Source organism: Tigriopus californicus, chromosome 10 (assembly GCF_007210705.1).
Source record: "Tigriopus californicus strain San Diego chromosome 10, Tcal_SD_v2.1, whole genome shotgun sequence".
Classification (NCBI taxonomy): Eukaryota; Metazoa; Arthropoda; class Copepoda; order Harpacticoida; family Harpacticidae; genus Tigriopus; species Tigriopus californicus.
In genome coordinates, this window is record NC_081449.1 from 10,501,990 (window position 1) to 10,520,673 (window position 18,684).

The 18,684-nt window shown below is 42.5% G+C and overlaps 2 protein-coding genes across 3 annotated transcripts; one reads left to right on the forward strand and one right to left on the reverse strand.

The window, feature by feature from the left end:
• Nucleotides 1-1,514: 1,514 nt before the first annotated feature.
• On the forward strand, nt 1,515-4,145 carry LOC131888769 (protein pygopus-like). 2 transcript variants are annotated; one of them, XM_059237697.1, is made up of 4 exons: nt 1,515-1,874; nt 1,963-2,467; nt 2,607-2,746; nt 2,817-4,145. In XM_059237697.1, exons 2-4 carry the CDS (start codon nt 2,161-2,163, stop codon nt 3,993-3,995), a joined length of 1,626 nt encoding a protein of 541 aa, XP_059093680.1. In that variant the 5' UTR covers nt 1,515-1,874; nt 1,963-2,160; the 3' UTR covers nt 3,996-4,145. The 2 variants fall into 2 exon arrangements, with proteins under 2 accessions (XP_059093680.1, XP_059093681.1); XM_059237698.1 differs by having other exon boundaries at nt 1,516-1,874; nt 1,963-2,323.
• A 141-nt stretch (nt 4,146-4,286) lies between these two features.
• On the reverse strand, nt 4,287-10,782 carry LOC131888768 (uncharacterized). Its single transcript, XM_059237696.1, has 3 exons — nt 10,673-10,782; nt 8,543-9,365; nt 4,287-5,811 (listed from the first exon to the last, which is right to left on the reverse strand). Exons 1-3 carry the CDS (start codon nt 10,694-10,696, stop codon nt 4,289-4,291), a joined length of 2,370 nt encoding a protein of 789 aa, XP_059093679.1. The 5' UTR covers nt 10,697-10,782; the 3' UTR covers nt 4,287-4,288.
• Nucleotides 10,783-18,684: the final 7,902 nt, after the last annotated feature.

The window sequence follows — 18,684 nt, forward strand, 5'->3', positions numbered from 1 at the left end:
CCAAGAGTCGCAAATAAACAAAAAATCGGATACATTTTGTTGCACTTGCCAGAAGCGTTGCTAAACAAGGGCAGTTACGATATCCTTGGTATAGTTGGAGAACAACTTAGTCTGATGATTTAGTTGAGATTAGAGAATGACAGTTAGAATTATGATAAAGAGGTAATTGGCAATGATGGGCATCAAAGGGAGAAAGTATTGCACTTTTATTAATCAAGGCAAGGCAGCAAGATAGGAATGTTTTATTGTCCATTTTGCAACAAATTTGTTAAGTTTGAAAATCTTGCCAATAAGCTCTTGGAATGTGCCCGAGAACATGCTAGATCCGAAAAATATGCCATTTTCAATTTCTCCATGCCAGAGGGGTTCTAAATATGCCAGATGCAAACTTTTTTTGCCCTTTGGCAGCACTGAGCATCTTTAGAATTCCCTACTATCCATTAGGCCGCCCTCAGTTGTGCTGCCAGCGATTGACAGCCCTCTAGTAATAAAAAAAAACAGAACGGGCCAGGTGGCATAACAGCGGCGTCATTTAGTGTCTCCGTCCTCAATTAGGTTGGTCTGCATACGGTACGGATGTTGAATCCACCCCCCCCAAAAAAAGAAAATGTTGATAAAACATAAGATGTTTTCCAAAGGCAATGAGAATTCCATTTCATTTCTCATAGCTTTCATGAATACAGTGTGTCCCAAAATTGAGTTCCTCCTCTTTTATCTCCTCTAAAACTACCAGGATAGGTCCCATTAGTAAGGCTACCCATTAGTAAGGCTAATGCTTATTTAGGTAGCCACATTTTCTGTTGCGATTGATCGCACTTTGATATGACTTTTCTTGAGTTTCAGCCGAAATCTGTCTCCACCCTTTTTAACGTTTTTGTTCCAGGCATCGAGATTGATCTTGAGCTTCAAAGCAACCAACTCCTTGTAGTGGTATGCTTTTGGGTTTTCGGATGGAGAGTGTCATTTCAGGAGAGTTGCTTGACCATATGATTATCCTTTAAAGCAAAGACAAGTGCCAGTCTGTCCTCCCAAAGGCCAAAAGATATGGTTTTGTCAAGGATAGCCATTTTGCACACCAAGCCTAGACATCAAGTAAGGTCTGAAACCGAAGGCCCAAAGTAACTAAATGTTCTGGTGTAAATAGAATCCTGATCTTAAAACTGGTGACTGATCTCGGTTGATATGTAAGGTTGCTACTTTTCATCATTTTGTTCAAGGCTGCTAGATAGAATCCTTTGCCAATGAGCTGAGGTTAGAGGTGTGTAAATTCAAGAAGGAACTCAATATATCTGGATACACTGTAAAGGAGAAATATGGTGCTTTGATTTTGATGCATCAGATAAATGTGATTTCCCATTTTTCTCATTTTTCGACACTGTCGGAAAACAGTTGCGAGAGCAGTAGTCCACAGATCATAGAACGACGAGCAGTCCTTCGTCAGTAAATCCCGGCATGGCCGCCCACCCTCAGCAGAGCCAGACACCAAAGAGACTGTTGTTAGAAGCACCACCGCCAGCAGGTCGGAGATGGGCAAGCGTAGAGCCAAGCGGAGCAGTGAATGGCCGCTGGTTGGGCCTGCCAGGCTGACACGGCTGGCAGGCTGAGCCGCACACCATAAACATGAAACAACATAACATGAGCCCGAAACTCCCAATCGAGTAACCAGGATCGAACCATCTCGCCTAAATTAGACCTGGACCCATCGGTGCCAAACCTCGTTCCCCCAGTGTCTTGGTTCCCATCGTCTTCAGGGAACGCCCCGCCCCAAAGTGTTGATGTTTTTAACCACCTAGCCATGGCCTGAGAGGACCCAGACACCAACCCATCGATCGACCCATTTACACTTTTCACACCTATCTCGTGATTGTATGATTGTAAGTATGAATTCCCGGAGGCCGGGCAAGCATGAATCTAAAGCGTTTTTGACGGGTCTTGACGGGTGTGTTCTTGTCTCCTTTGCAGTTTGAGTGTGCGTGTGGCTCCCATCCAGACCGTGCCAACAACCATCAGGAGTCAGGTGTTGGGAATTCTTAATCTATCATCCATCGGTAATCGATCCTCGGTAATCGATCCTCGGTAATCGATCCTCGGTAATCGATCCTCGGTTGTGGGTAGTTTGGGCTGGTCTATCCGTGCCGTGGGCGAATCCATAGATTGAGGATGGGCAATTTCCGCGTGCCCAGTGGTTCCCAATCGGGGGGGAACCCCAAGAAGAAACGTCGCACATCCCAATCCACGACATCCACCTCACAGATGCCTCCGCAGGATATGGGGCCACCCATGGGCATGGGTGGAGGTGGACCGGGGGGTGGACCGGGCATGGGTAACGATACCATATTTGCGAGTAATCCTTTTGACGACTACCAAGGCGGAGGCGGCGGGAATGGTGGGGGCGGAGGAGGAGGAGGAGGAGGCGGTGGAGGAGGCGGCAGCGGCGGCGGCAACGGCAATGGCGGGATGGGCATGGGTCAGTACCCAACAACATCTTGAGAGCAAAGTTCATAACGGAGCTCGAACCGATGCTGCTGTAGTTGTCGGAATGAATGAATGCACGTAACATGGGATATTGCGAATGCTTGTCTCATCCGAGTTGTTTTCATTTACAGGAATGAACATGGGTGGCCCCATGGGACCAGGTGGACCCAATATGGGGCATGGTATGGGCCCCAATGGACCCAATGGACCTGGCATGGGACCTGGGGGTATGATGGGTGGCCCAATGATGGGACCGCGCGGCCCGATGATGGTAAGTGTTCGGTGTAGTGGGAATTGTCAAAGAAGCGACTTCTCTAAATGCTCCCATTTTGATGTTTTAGGGTCCAGGTGGCCCTGGAATGATGGGTGGCCCCGGAATGATGGGGGGTCCAATGATGGGACCCGGTGGCATGATGGGACCTGATGGCATGGGGCCAATGGGGCCAAATGGACCGATGCCTATGACCAGTCAGCATGGACCCATGAGCATGCACAGTGGGCATATGGGCCCTTATGGCCCGAACATGTCAGGACCCATGGGTCCTAATGGGCCAATGTGTGGACCTAATGTATCCATGAGTGGTCCATCCGGGCCAATGGGTGGTGGAGGCATGATGGGGGGACCTATGGGACCCAATGGACCTATGGGACCTAATGGACCTATGGGACCTAATGGACCCATGGGACCTAATGGACCCATGGGACCTAATGGACCGATGGGACCTAACGGACCTATGGGTCCCAATGGCCCTATGGGTATGAATGGACCAATGGGGCCAATGGGACACAACGGCCCAATGGGCCCTAATGGTCCAATGGGGCCTATGGGGCCTAACGGACCTATGGGACACATGGGGCCCAACGGACCAATGCACCCACCGAGTAGCATGAGCCATAGTGGTATGTCTATGAATAGCCCCCTACCCCCCTGCAGCACCCCAGGCACCATGAACACAATCAGTACCGGCCCAGGTTCGGGCAGTCCCCATGGGTCGGCGCACGGAAGTGGCCCGGGTACCCCAGTGGGTCCACACAGTGGCGGAAATGGGCCGGGTAGCGTCGGAATGCCCATATCTTCATGCGGCAATACCATCCATCCTAACACCAGTACCAACAGTATGAACTCTAACGTGCCAACTAGCATACCCATGGGCCCATCCTCTCATCCAGGTCATGTGCCAATGGGCCCAGGATCTCATCCAGGAATGATAGGACCCCCTATGCCCAGTCCACTCTCCATGTCGAATGAAAAGATGTATCCACCTGGCCAACCAATGGTCTTCAACCCTCAAAATCCTAACGCACCCCCCATTTACCCTTGTGGAATTTGCCATAAGGAAGTTCACGACAATGACCAAGGCGTGTTATGTGAATCTGGTTGCAACTTTTGGTTTCATCGCGTGTGCACGGGACTGGCTGAGGCTGCGTTTCACTTCCTAACGCAAGAGATTTATGCCGAGTGGGTGTGTGATAAGTGTTTTGCTCATAAAGACGTACCCTTGGTGAAGTTCAAGCCTTGAGTTCAGTCTTCATAGACTCAAGAGCCTTAGACTCGACCGATCGACCGATATCAAGAGAGAATAATAATGCCCTTTACACGTATTTCAACCGTCTATCTGAAACATGTCCTTACAAGGATAGTACAACAATATATTCATTTTATCATTCCATTTATTCATTTAAAACACTTCTGGATGTCGTTTAGTTACACATTCACGCATTAGCACGTCTTCTTGGCTGTCTGACTTGGAGGGTGAATGAACTTATTTTAGCCTCTTTGTACAAAGCCATATACTTGGGCACTTTCCAGCTATTACCAATCCTTAACGTTGATCCATGCTGGTGGCGCGCTCAAGAAATTCCGGAAAAAATCTGGAATCTTGAACTCTCCGCTCTGAAATCCAAATCCGGAGGCCAGTTCCTCGTTCTCTTGAGCTTCATATTTTGTTTCGGTCTGGACTTTGGGAGGTGAGGGCTGATAGGAATTGCTAGGTGCTGGTGCTGCCGTCTCGGATTGTGTCCCAGAACCGTAAATGTTGTTGGTCTCCTTAGAAGGTTGTGGATTGTACACTGATTCCAAGGAAGAGGAGGAAGCAGATGAAGAGGAGGAGGATGAAGAAGAAGAAGAGGAGCTTGGTTTATAGGTGATAGATGGTTGAGCTTTTGACCCCGAATTGTAACTCGGGATGGGTTTATCGTCCTTGGAGTTCGAAATTGGCTGATAGTAGATAATTGGCGCCTTGGTCGTGGTGGTTGTGACGGGTTTCGATGAGACCGTCTTGCCATCACTCTTATAGTAAACTGGACCAGGAGTGAAGACGTTTTCGACGGGCTCGCTCACGGAAAAGGTCTGCGAGTAAGTAGAGGACGGGATATTAGCTTGCGAAGCGGAACCTCCACCACCCTGTTTTCCATCGCCGCTCCCTTCCTCGCTGGAAGGCTTAAAGTATACCGAAGATCCCTGAGATGAGGGCATATTAAAAGATTGACTGTCACCATTGGAGGTATAAGTGGGTGGGGTGTATTCTTGTTTAGTAAATGTTTTCTCATCTTGACCCACCGTGCTACCAGAATAGGAGAATGTGGGAGCTTGAGGAGCCCCATATTGATTACTTTCATCCTTGTTCCCATTATCACGAGGCTCTTGGGGCAGGTATTGGGACTGTGCTGGAGATTTGTCGACGCTCGGGCTGTCCACCTGTTTCCAATGGTAAGGATCGTTATTCTTTGAGGCCGCTTTTCCCTGAGGAGAGGCGGAAGAAGATGGGGTGCCAATGTAGGAAGAGATTGGATTGGATTGAAGGGGGGATGGGGATGGTTGAGGGTAAGTGGATTCAGCATCCGGGTTTGAAAGGTCGGTTTCATCTGCAGCAGGTGCAGATGAAATGACTTTGTAAGAGTTCACTGATTGGGAACGAGAGGTGGTTGAGATTGAGGTCTGTGATGGAACTGATTGGGACGAGGGTTTAAAAGGTGCAGGTTCGTTTGAGTTGCTGATATAGTAAATTGGTGGTGAGGGTGAAGAAGAAGAGCTCGATTCATATTGTTTGTAGGTGGAAGATTCAGGCACATTGTTAAAAGAAGTGTATGTGGATGTTGGTTTGGACCTGATAGGTGCAGGTTTGATTGTACTGGTTGTGCTAATGGTGTATTGGAAGCTGGGTGCTGATTGAGGCGATGGCAATTTTATGTTGCTTTTAATGTTATCATTATTTGACACCTGTTTAGATCCCTCGTCGGCAGACGCCTCTTGGTCAAAATCTGAATTCGCGGATCCACGGTTGCCAAAATAATCGAATCGTCCAAATGGATAACTGGAATCTTGGTTTTCGCCGCCTAAAAAATAAAAAGAGTTCCTTGAATGAAAAAACCTTGAAGCGGACATGTAGAAAGCGGGAAAGATTCTATTCTGACATCCTATATTGAAGAGCAATGGATCAAAAGAGCTTGATTTGACACACCCTCCTAAAAATGAGAATGAGATAATGATTTCGAGTACTTTGAAATAGATTAAGCATACTTTTTGCGGGCAAAGTGATCTAAGTTCTTAACTTTTCATGCCAAAAAATACTTGGCGAATTTTATTGCAAAAGTATCAACAAATTGACTAATTGCCAAAATGGCCAACTCTTAATAAGAATCCATGGAATATGAGGCAATAAAGCAAACGACATGAGTAGTTTTTCTCCGTCTGAATTCAATCACGTAATTTTCATCCCCTTGAGCGAGCTCATTCGTTTCAAAGAACAAAAATGTGTGTCAGATTTCGCCTCCATGACACCTTGAGTCAAAAGCAGGATAGTGGTAGTAACGAAATCACAAGCAACGGAATTTCGATAATTCGTTTCTGTTTGTCGAAAAAGAAACAGTAATCTCATTGCATTTCTAGATAATATGATTGTAACGCTGCAGAAAAATGAATTAATACTCCTTCCCTTTTTTGACCTCCTAACCAGCCTCTAGTTTTTCGTTTTTTATCTCTAGGCAACTGAAGGAAAACTTAAAGCTTTTATCGTCAATCGTCCAAAAAAATTCCGGACCGCCAAAACGCATTAAAGATGAATGAATATTTTGTCAAAATCTATTTTGAATGGTGAAAGCTGCCGCAAAAATGTGAGCTTTTCTATTAGCGACATTGAAGCAGTTTTTAAGGCTTTGAAATCTGCATTTCCAATGCTTCATAGCCTGCCTGTGTGCTCTGCATGCCCTTTTATTGTAAAACAATTTTTGGTACGTTGAAGTATAGCCATGATGAGATAATGGTTCTCAAGTATTGCCCATTTAGAGTTTTGGAAAAATGAGAGTAACAAATTAGCTTTATTACATATTTTACGAGGAACGGTTGAATAATGGAATACTCACTTTGACCAAAGTAATAAGAACTGCTATCCGTTCCTTTTATTAGGGAACGGCTAAAACTCGGGTCAAAAGTGACATCCTCTGGAAGCTCACCACACAACAGTTCGCTGAATTAAAGGCTTAGCGCTCTTCTGATCATGCTTTGCCAGAAGAGGCCAGCTCATACATTATGTGTCGAATCATTTCAATATTCAACATTCCGCTGGTGTATGCTCTTTCAATTGTTAGTATTTCAAAACGTCTTTCCCGACATACTTGGGCCAAACTTTTAGCAATGGTTTTGAATCATGTGAGTGTCGGACTCTGCAGCTCCAGCAGTCACTTATTAATCTTTAGTGCTGATGATAAGCAAGCATACAAATAAGGATCACGTTGCTTCAGGGCAAGAGGCTGCTCATTTTAAGCTGTTTCTCACACTATTTTTTTCCATTTTAGCTCAGGCGAGAATCTCCTGCCATACGCTAATCATCTTGATGAATCCCCAAGCGCTTTGAATCAGGTGTTCCAGTTTCAAACAGTCAGTTTATTATGCCACAGACAGATGACCAAGCGTCACATTGATCAGATCTCTTTCGCACCAAACGAATGGGAAAGTTGTTGTATTTGACTGAAATCCCTCTCGTCTTGTTTTGAAGTCCATTACATTCAAAACCGCTAAACCTGGGCATACAGTTGAAAGTTTTTTCCATGCATACAAAAGGATGTCGAGGACTTAAAAGTTCCTGGCAAAAGTAATCCTACTTGAAGGCTTAATGGTCTCATGATAAAAAGTTTTCCGCCAAACGAAAAAGTCATTGATCAAGTAATGGCTAAAATGATAACAAAAAATACCAATAAACGTATAGGCAAAGGAACCTTGAACTCTTTGATCGGACACAAGAAATAAGAAGCTCCTGAGTCTAGTACCTCAAGATAAAGTGCAATCGTTAACAATCGGGGTAAACCTTGAAAGTGATCATGAGTATTATAACAATAAAATAAAGAGTTTAGCTCTCTTATATTAACCACGGTCTTCAGACATAATTCCCACACCATCATTATCGCAAAAAAATGAATGGCTTTATTTTAGTTTCTCATGTTTTACGTATTATTTTTTTTTCTCATCGTTTTCTCATTGCATGATATGTCTTTCAATCATCGGACAGCAAAAGGTGGAAAAGCTTTTGAGAAATAACAAAAAAACAACCCTGGAGTTAGCGTTACCCATTAGTATTACCGCTAACAAGAGTGTGTAGATTCCTCAAAAAAAAAACCTTGATCAAGATTTTTTCCAAACAGTTGAGGTTCCGCGCTAACCGTTCACACAAAAAGAATTGTGCTTAGCTCATTCCAATTTAGGACTGAAGGGTAGAGACGCCTTTCCGTTTGAATTGAATTGATCCCAAAGTTTAAGCTCTTAGCCACCTCAAAAACCGAGTGTACATGTCGTAATGGCGGAAATTTCTTTTCAAATTGAACAATATGGTGCCATTTTAGGCCTCATTGTCGTCCATGAAAAGAAAGACGCCTCTGTGAGTCCGCTCTTTTTGCTCATCCAAGGGCCAAGTCAACCCTGAGAGGAGCAAATTGGCACCAAATACAAACACAAAAGTACGTGGCTATTACTTGGAAACGTCATTACATCATATCATGGTGTGAACTCCCTGGCAAATATCGCAATAACGATCAAGATGAACTTGAAAGAAAAAGAAGAAAAAAAAGAGCTTACCTTTATCCGATTTTGGTGGCAATGACGAGCTCGGCGAGCTCTTATAGATACTTTGTTCTCGATACAACGTATCCTTCGGATCTACAGGAGGGGCTGGAGGTTGCACCGATCCATCGTACGAGGCTGGTGAGGGGTTCCATACCGAGTTGATAGGACCAGATGGAGCATACACGGCTCTACCAGTGGTTGTAGTGGTGGTGGTGGTGGTAGTGGTGGTGGTAGTGCTAGTTGTAGTGGTAGGCGTAGAAATTTCAGGACCTCGTACAATCGGGGGTCCGGGCTTGGAAATTCGGGTAGATTTCAAGTATGGATTGGGGGCCAAGGGTAGAGGAGGTCGACCTTGGCCTTGAGGAGGCCCTTGTTTATGTGGAGGTCCTTGATTGCGAGGAGGGCCTAGCCTGACAGGTGTACCGGGAGGGGGAGGGGGTGGAGGTCGGTTACCCCCATGGGGTGGGGTCTGACGACCAGGTCGACCATTTGATGGGATCCGCCTTGGCGGCGCAAACCTGGGAGGCCCTCGCCTCTGAGGTAGCTGACCTTTGTCAGGCACCACGGTCAACGATCGGTGAGGTGGGGGAGGGGGAGGGGGTCGCTTTTGCATTGACCCTTTCCGCCGTTGTTGATGTGAAAACATGGACTTAAATAGAGCGGCGGCATTGTTGTGACGGAACTGGATGCCCCGGAATTTCTTCGCTCCCCCACGCCCCCCTGGACCCAGAAGAGGCGGTCCCCGCGGGGGACCTCTGACAGCTGGATGAGGTCCAGGACGAATTTGAGCTTCAGAGGAGCATTCTGAGACCAAGGAAATGCCTGCGACAACCACCTAATGAGAGAAAACGAGCATTGAAGATCATTGTCACGTCATGTCTGTTCTCGGTGTTCAATAATGGCGGTATTTATTGAATGTATGCCTGGCTGGCTCGATTTGTGACTCGTCTTGATCATCCCACCACGACAACCTGGTGCCGGGCGAATATATTCGTCATTAAGTAAATGAGAATCTCCGTTCTGCTCCAGGCCTCATCATTTTCACAATCTGGTTCGAGTCTCAGCCTGACGTTCGATTCCAACGACTTCGGCTAGGCTACTTTTACGGTTGCATTGTCCGCTAGGAGAAGAAGAAACGACGCACATGGTACCATCATGATGTAAGGAAGCATGCATAGGCAAGTACGTAAACGACGACGATTTCAGATCGATGCTCTATGATCGAAAAACAAGAGGAAATCAGATTGGATTGAATTCAATAATGCAATGCAAACAAATCGCTACCTTCGAGCTCGACGATGGATGTGGTGTTCTTTGCCAAAACGAAAAGGATAGAAATGTTCACAGTACGTAGTGTCAATGCCATTGAACGGCAGAGAACGAGGTAGACTCACTCAGGAGTTTCACCTGGTTTTGTTTTTGTCTTTTTCTAATTCATTACTCTTTGAATAGATATCCATTAAGGTGATTAGCTCCCGAGCTTGAGCAATGCATGACATTGCGCAGGGCCTTCCTGGGAAATTAGATTCGTTCCAGAAAAACGCTAGACGAGTGAATGACCAACTCTTTGTGTACTCTAACTGATCGCTTTTAATCGAGGCGAGGCAGAGAAGCAATGACGCAACGACGAATTCAAACTATCCGTAAATTATGTACACCATGTGCAGATCGGTTGGACAAGCTGATTTCTAGCCCACCTTTGGCAAACGACTGTGGTGCGAAAAAAGCATTGCATGTCAGTCATTATTAATTTTCACAGGTCACTTTCTTAAGCCCTTAGCTAGGTAGAATGAGTTTCATTCTTAATTGACAGATGCATCTTCAGTTCAATCAATTAGCAACGGTGTTTTGTCATTGGTAAGCTATAAAAGATATTGGTCATTTTGTGTACGTTGTACTCATACTGTTACTAAAACTTCTGTTGCAATGGAATTTTGACACTACCGTCTGCGTCTGTTTTGAATGTCGGTAAATTGGAATATGTAGATAAGCCGGTGCATGGTTTCATGAAACTGGTCAAGTTTTTTGCTCATCCGGTGAAAGCTAACATGAAGTTTTCGAAAAAATGTTAATCGGTTAATCATCTCACATAAAGCTTTCCACGCATTAAAATATTTGAAAGAGCACCAACTTTCGACTTACACATAACAAAGGTAGTTTCCACATATTGAGCCAATGATCACTGTGGCGGAAAAGATATTGACAACTCCTGAAAAAGTGCGACACCAGTGCTTGCAACTTATAATGAACGCTTCACGATTGAATCTTGTACTGATCCCCAATTTGGATATCGCAGCTCGAAACTAACTCTTCGCTCGTCGCACTCCTTCAGACCATTTCTGACGTTTCCACCACTTCAAGATCACACGGAGATGTAAATCCTTCTCGTAAGCCGGGCAAAACGACGCAAGAAAAAATCGGCGGTGCGTACGGACCTCGATTGATGACATTTACGAAAGAACCGAAAGGGATCTCTGGTACGTTAGTTAGCAGTACACTGCATTTTCTCTGGCTTCATTCATCGCCCGCTCAATCATTTCCCAAATGTCTCCTCCCCTAGGCCCGACTCGTTACCTCCACAGAACACGGAGAAGGGAGAATACGCAGTCCCTTCCTTCCCCGCCCCTTTCCCCTCCTCCTGCTTCATCAATTCAACCCGAACATCATGAATACCGAGACTTTGGAAAGAGTGCGGGATATACATACAGTCCATACCTATAGGTACGAGTTATTTGAATAAGTCCGCAACAGGTGCTAGTCGGTGCTCCCAGGTGTCGAGGTGTCGTTTGGTATGTACCATAAGACGATGGGATAAGAGGCTCTTGCCTTTCTTTTACTCTCTTCGAGGTTCGACCGGGAGGACAATTCCCAGCCGAATATTAAACGCCAAATGTCCAAATATCCGAGCTTCTGTCTGACACTCGAGGTGCATGCGAAAGCTTGCAATCCGAGCCAGCGGACAGAAAGATACCCACGAAACTAATCAGAATGCATCGAGGTACGCAGAAAGTACGCGATATGGGATAATTTGTTTCGAAATAAGATGAAATTCAAGATATTCCACCCTTGAGGTTGGTGGTGCGCATTCTTTCGCTTCAAATTTAAACCGCAATGTAAGCACAACGAGGGAGAATAGAAGATAATCAGTTGTACTAATATGATCGCTCCATCCAACGATCGTGCATTTCTTTTTCGTCTGCAAACCGACCATACATCGTCAAGCAAGACTGGCTGAGCTCAAGAGTAGAAAACTGACACCAATGATGCATTCTCATCGGATACTTTCATTGGGTCAGCTGTAGCACCCGATGACAGATTGAGTAGTGTACAGAAAGTCAAAAGAGATGAAAGTCATATTAAGGTTAAATGTGCATCCTGACCAAGGTCGAATCTGGCTTACCTTACTAGATGTTGTCCCTATTGTAGGTCCCGTTGATTTTCAACGGTCTATAGAAAAAAATATATTATGAATAAAGCCGTCCAAGCGACTGAGACTGTGGTGTTTTGTCTGCACATGCTCCACACTTTTCTACCAATTGAAATTCAATTGGCATTTATGAATGACGAGATCCGTAAGTTTCCCATTTTTTGCATACTTCAACAAATGGAAAATATATGGTCTGATATGTATTGATGTCTAGAAAGACTTACTATTTTCTTGATTAGTTTGATGTTCATAGTTGTCTAATTTAATCCCTTTACTTTTTATGATGAACTTAAATGTGTTTTTTTGATTTGAAAAATTTACTGATGACTTTCAGTCCACATATTTTCCATTTGTTTATCAAGGGTTATGAAGTTTGTAAGAATGGGAAATCTATGGACCCTGTCAGTTATAAATGGCCATTGAAGCACGTATCAAACACCTTATACTTGTTATGACCGATAAAATATCGTGTTGAGTTTCCTTTGATGTTCGTAATTGTTCGTTGGGCTACTTTTCAATAAAATGAAGGTAATAGGCAGGGCTCGGAGAAATTCATTTTAACTTCATTTTAATTTTTTTGGAGGTTTCTATCTGCCAAATTACTTTTCGTGTGGGGAGGGGGGGGATGAAACATTGAAGGAATCCGTGAGATAAGTAATACTTTATTGTTGTGACTAGCCTGGGCTTTTTGGAGGGCTCAAAAGTGTAAACCTTCACATTCACTACAATTACACTACTTTAAGCCCTGGTTGAGGAAAAAAGCTCATATATACTTTTAGAAATGTATTGTAAAAGATGCCTTTTGCATCTCCTATAAATACTGTACTGTCCCAATCTTTTTGGTTTGATGTAATAAGGTAGTAGTTCTCTAATTCTCACATTATTTTTGTTTGCCTTTTTGGGAAAAAAATGAAAATGCAACTAGAATCCCAGTACTTTACACACAAGAGCAAATATGAAGATATTTGCATTTTAGCCCAAGACTTTTCCAGGGCAATAGTGACGAAATTAAAGATAACGAAATTACAGTAATTCGTTCCTTTTTTCGAAAAAGGAACGGCAATCCCGTTACATTTAAAAAAACTATAGTTGTAACGATCCTAAAAAGCCAAAAATTACTCGTTACTTGTTACTTTTTTTCACGCTCCAGAGTGGCATTTATTTTTCGATTCTCTCTTGGCAAGTGAGGAAACTGAAAGCTTTTAACCAATCTTTATAAAAATACCATTTTCTATTTTCCTCTATCCTAAAGAAAGAAGCGGAAGAATGAAAATTGTGCTTGCTTTTACTTTAACAACTGTCAATGTCTTTTTGGTTTCAATATTTGTTATACTTGCACTGCTTTAATGTTTATATTTTCTCATTCAAATTTCGTTGAACTAAAAGACCTGACTCAGAGCGAAATCTTCCTTTGGCATTTGGGTATGTTGCACCAAATTTCTCAATCCTCCCCATGTCCATCCATAAGTTTAGGCAGTGTTCTAACATGATCTTTTTATAAACTGTCCTTCCCATAGTGGCTTTTTGTTTCATGTTTGCAAATATTCAACAGTTGAAACCAGTTGAAACACTGGTTGAAACAAGGAAAAGATCTCAGTTTTAGATATGAAATATCTAAATAATACGTTCTCCAGAAGAAGACGGTATACATTTAAAAGTAATGCTTGGTAAAAATTTTAAAAGACGATAAATATTTGGATGATACCTACACATTTATTTGATACCGTCATAAGCTATCATTTTTGACATGCTTTCAAAGACAGTTTCAAATTACAACGAAAAAAATGAAACTGAAATCAAAGAGTCAGTTTTCTTACACTTGATTTTTCAAAAAAGCAAAATTTATTTTACAATGTAGCAACTAATTTATGATACTTTACCTTTGTCCGGATTCGAGTTTCCACCCAGAATACATCTATTTTCACATTTTGAATATGCCTTTTACCTCTCAAGTTTCAAATTTCAATATGGCAAAAGGCATGTTACCCCATCCTGTTGATGTAGTTCAAATTAGGAGAAGAAATGATTTTACTATTATGCATTTCCATTGGCTTAGCCAAACCATGGACTTCTAGAAATATGGACTGCGAAACGAGCTTCCCGGCAAATCGGCTTCTCTTGGTCATAGCCACTCTGAGCCACTTTTCGAATTAAATTAATAGAATAAGAAACGTAGATCTCTTCAATTAACGGTAGGTCAATTTTATATCATTTACATGCAAAAGTTGATCGTTTCAAAGTTATGTTGTCAAAAGCTTATGTAGTTGACCAAGAGCAGGCGGAAAATTCAAATTTTATGTAGCGTTTGCTACATAACTTTGAACATGTTTCCTAAGTTCCCTAAGCATAGGTTTAGGCTCAAACTTGACTGAGTTCATCTATTCAACAAGATCTTGCGGTCGTATGAAGTGCTTATTTGGTTAAATAGTGCGGTTTAGGAGATAGGATTTTTTGCTTCCGTTTGCAGTCCATATCTCTAGAAGTCCGTGGCCAAACGAACATGGCCAAGAATGGGAGTAAAGCAGTAGTAAGCAAATAAATCTTATCAATGCTTAATAGCCTAACATGTTGGTAGAAAACGTACAAATCTTAGGGCTGTTTGGCTTGTTACTCGTTCCTTTTTCACGCCCAGAGTATGGGCACCATATATCTCAACTCTCTATATATCCATCCATGACTTTAAGCACAGGTTTCTAACAAGGAAGTTTTATAAGCTCGAGAATTTCTAATACTGTTTTTCCATCAGGACGTTTGTGTCATGGTTGTAGATTGGTAACAATCATTTGTTGAGCCCAGGAAAATATTTCAGTTGTAGATGGGTAATATTTATATACTCTAGAAGAAGCACTGTAAGCAATGCTTAGTAAATATCTTAAAAGGATCTAAATATTTGGAAAATGCCTAAAATATTTAATCAAATTCTGTCAAAGATTAGCAGTTTTGAAACGTTTTGAAGACAGTTTTAAATAACAGCGAAGAAGATAAAACCAAAATCAGCAAATCAGTTTTCTTATGTTTCATTTTTCAAAAAATAAAATTCATTTTGCAACGCAACCAAATTTTTGAAATCCTCACCCTGAATATATTTATTTTGACCTTTTAAATAAGCCCTTCGTCTCCCAAGTTTTAAATTGCAAAAAAGACATGAAGCATGCTATCCCCATAGGATTGATGCTGATGAAGTAGTTCAAATTTTGAAACTTCAGGTAATAAATAGACGAATTATAACCTTTCATTTTAATAGTACTGAGGATTACATTCCCTGTAGCGGTTAGAAAAGCCAGTGAAAAACCAAAAAAAAAGAAACGATTTTCCTATTATGAATTTCCATTGGTTCAGCCAAACAAGAATGGCCAAGAATGAGAGTACTGCAGTGCTAAGCAAATGAGCAGCACCAATGCTCATTAGTGTAGCATGTTGGCAAGGACTTCTGGAATCAAAAATATAGCCATCATTTAGTAATGTATGGTCTTGATGAGGCAAATATCCTTAAATATTGGTCATCTAAAACTTTAGTGAAATTAATTTTAACCAGTAACGCCATTACATTTTTTGGTATGTAATGGTTGTGCAACGAATTACTCGTTTTGGCCACAGTAATTGTAAGTAATTAGTTCCCTTTATTGAGGATCGACTAATGCCCTGCTAATTAACGGGTTTTAGCCATTCCACCAGTGATTCATAGGCCATTGAAAATGTAAATTGGTACCCCTAGTTGCAACCTCCCATGATAATTAATTTGATACCCATCAGTAATTAAGCCCCAACAGTTCAAGTGACCTTCCGTAAAATGGTCATGACATCAACTTCTTTTTCCCGCTCCTATGTCCCAATTGACCAAGGTTGTGAAATATAACAATTGACTTTCAAGGAACGGAAAGTAGCTCCCTCTAGGAACTGAACTTCGCACATTATCTTAAAAGAGATGTAGCTTTTGAGGGCAGTGCTTTCAGACATATGACAAAGAAAAGCGCCTAATACTTTTCAAACAGCGGAAGAAAAAGCCTCAGGTGACTGGACTATCCCTTTTTCTGGTGCGTCTTAAGAGCACTTCATTTTTTCGTTTCTTCCATGATAAAAAAGAGGAGTTGAGCTAGGCCGGCTTGGCAAATGCCGAAGCAGGGCTTGTTTGGCAGTTGGCTATTAAGACATTTTTGAATGATGATGCTTGCAAGGAACAATGAATAAATGCATTCTTGTAATGTAAAAACTCATCCATAATTCCCATTTCAATATATTGATGTCTCCACTTTTCCAACAGAAGGCCACATTTCAATTATATTCAAGGACAAAGATAGAGCGTCCTCCTATGACGTCAGGCTCTAGAGAACGCACTTAATGCTCTTAACCTACGCAAGGGGCATCCTTGTCTTTGTTGTCGTTAAATCTCGAGAGTCCAGATATCTAGCACAATAAGAAAAGTCGGTAACGCTTCAATGTTTAGGTCGAGGAAATTGAAAGGTGAGGATATTTTGAGCGGAAGAATTAACTGTTACGGGGAATGATATCCCAAGTAATAATAAATGAAGGGGTTGTTACTTTTTTATCCATCTTCACGTTGTGGACATGGGGTGGGTTGACTCTTTCTGCATTAGGGTAAATTTCCACTTAGAAGTTGATAGCATGATGAGTTGGGGTAGTGGGGTATCGGCCGAATTCTTTCACTCCTGCGTTTTAATTTCAAAACCTCAAGTCAACAGAGAAGCAAAAAATTAACCTCTAAGCAGAATGCCTCTCGCTGGTCTGCAAGGATTACGTTTCACTGAGGATGAAGCGCTATTTTCCAGTCATAAAAAAAATAACCAACCCATCTGCCGCCGAGCAGTTGGTCAAAGTGAATCTCATACCTTCGGTCTGTCGATGGTGCTACAAACGAGATTCAAACAAGGATCACTTCACAGTCTTGAAATAAACTAACCAATTATAATCTGTCACTTATATATGGCCTTGTTACTTCATTAATTCTATTTATAATACTAAAACTACCTAACGGCAAAAAAGTCTAGTTTTTCGTTTTAGCTCAATGTAGGCCCCATTTTTGACTAACCAGGATAACTATGAGACTTAAAAGTTTCAATAGACCATATCTAGGCATCAGTCGACTCGAAATCAAATGATAAGTAAGGTCTAAATAGTTACAATATCCTTTGGTGCAAAAATGAAGGGATAAATGTGGAAGCACATTCATAATTTTCAATTTTCTTTTGGACAATATGTACTCGTACCTTTGTTAGGGGCCCGTCAATCTATTGGCGATGTTTTAAAAACATGATCTTCAACCACCATATGTATATACCTCGTGTATACGTAGACTGCAGTTATATTACATACTGTAGGTAGGGACATCAGCATTCGGGAGAAGGGACAGTCGGTAGACAAACGATCACGGAGTCTGTCAACTGGAGAACACTCGAGTTTCAAGGAAGCCTCGCAGAACGAGAGTCAAGGAAGCATCTGACGTCAATGGCCGTCCAGAATGTTGAAATGGCATCAATAGCGCCAAGCTTTCGACGCAAAATTAAGCACGTACGGATACGTATGTACAGCAGGCAGCACGGAATGACCGCTATGGTAGTTCAATACAATGAAGCTACGGAAAAGATCTTCCTTATTGTGTGTCGAGCAATCACGAAAGGCCAAAAATATTGGTATATCTTGATGATAGAAGTTTGGATGATTTTGCCATGATATGTGGTTGAACTTTCAGTTATTGAACTCATGCGATGCTAAAAGAAGATCGTTTCTCGTAGTTTGATTACTCGGGATGGATAAGCCGTGCTAACAATGGATTCAGATCTACAATGCTCTGGTCTTATTAATCAGACCATTTCGGCTAAAACCATAATTCGAGCGAATACGGCTAGAAATTCATCAAAGAACTTCTCGGTCATTCATTGGATTTGCTGAATCTCTGGTCGTTTCCATTAGAGTCCAAAGTTCCCACGGTTGTTGAGTGAAAGACAATTCTTCCGCAATCCAACGATAAATCACAGGGGACTTTGGTTGATCTTGCAGTTGCTTTATCGCACATCAGTCTGGTGTGAAAACTGCTTCCCTTCTTTTTGTTTTTTGAACGCACCAGAATATTGCCAATCGTACCATTAGTCAGAATTAGATCCATCTGCCCGACATGCTCCAGATTGTAAGGTTCAAGAAATTTTAAGTCTGATTCCAAAACCAGATGGTAATGATCTGCGAGTTGGGATTTTTCGACTTGCCACAAAACGAACTGCATCGGTAAGACGACGGTGAACGGTGAGTTCATGAGTACAGATGGGCGGTGACACTCCAGTTGTTATATCTCGTATGGTTCTATGATCGAATGACTGGCCAGAACGAAGAGTAAGTGGATATCCAGTAATCTCGTGTAATCTGGGACCAAAAGGACGACGCATTCCCCTCCTTCCATCAGTTCCTTCCCAGTCAAGCGAAATCGCTACTTTCAACATTCAATGAGTCTTGGCCCCCATCCTAGTGTTCAGTGATCACCAGATGGTCTCAAGTTTAATGGAAGTCCTCGACGGCCCTTTCGGCAAAAAGTGAGTGAAGCTCAAGAGACTGCCTGACTTTTTTTCCCAAAATTTGAATAGTGCCATCACTCCATTCTCATTATGTTGTTAGTCTCACCTTGATCTTGGACAATTATATCTTAAGATCCCCAGCCCAAGGCCTAATGCATGGATTCCAGTCGAGCAGTTCCAATTTCATTTGAAGAAACTTTGAAGTG

What these genes read in the sequence shown, in the direction of transcription:
- LOC131888769 (XM_059237697.1), top strand. Translation starts at nt 2,161, where the DNA reads ATGGGCAATTTCCGCGTGCCCAGTGGTTCCCAATCGGGGGGGAACCCC. An exon ending in CAATGGCGGGATGGGCATGG is followed by an intron (nt 2,468 to 2,606) that starts GTCAGTACCCAA and finishes TTTCATTTACAG; the next exon opens with GAATGAACATGGGTGGCCCC. An exon ending in GACCGCGCGGCCCGATGATG is followed by an intron (nt 2,747 to 2,816) that starts GTAAGTGTTCGG and finishes TTGATGTTTTAG; the next exon opens with GGTCCAGGTGGCCCTGGAAT.
- LOC131888768 (XM_059237696.1), bottom strand. Translation starts at nt 10,696, where the DNA reads ATGTGGAAACTACCTTTGTTATGT. An exon ending in GGAAACTACCTTTGTTATGT is followed by an intron (nt 9,366 to 10,672) that starts GTAAGTCGAAAG and finishes TTCTCTCATTAG; the next exon opens with GTGGTTGTCGCAGGCATTTC. An exon ending in GCCACCAAAATCGGATAAAG is followed by an intron (nt 5,812 to 8,542) that starts GTAAGCTCTTTT and finishes TTTATTTTTTAG; the next exon opens with GCGGCGAAAACCAAGATTCC.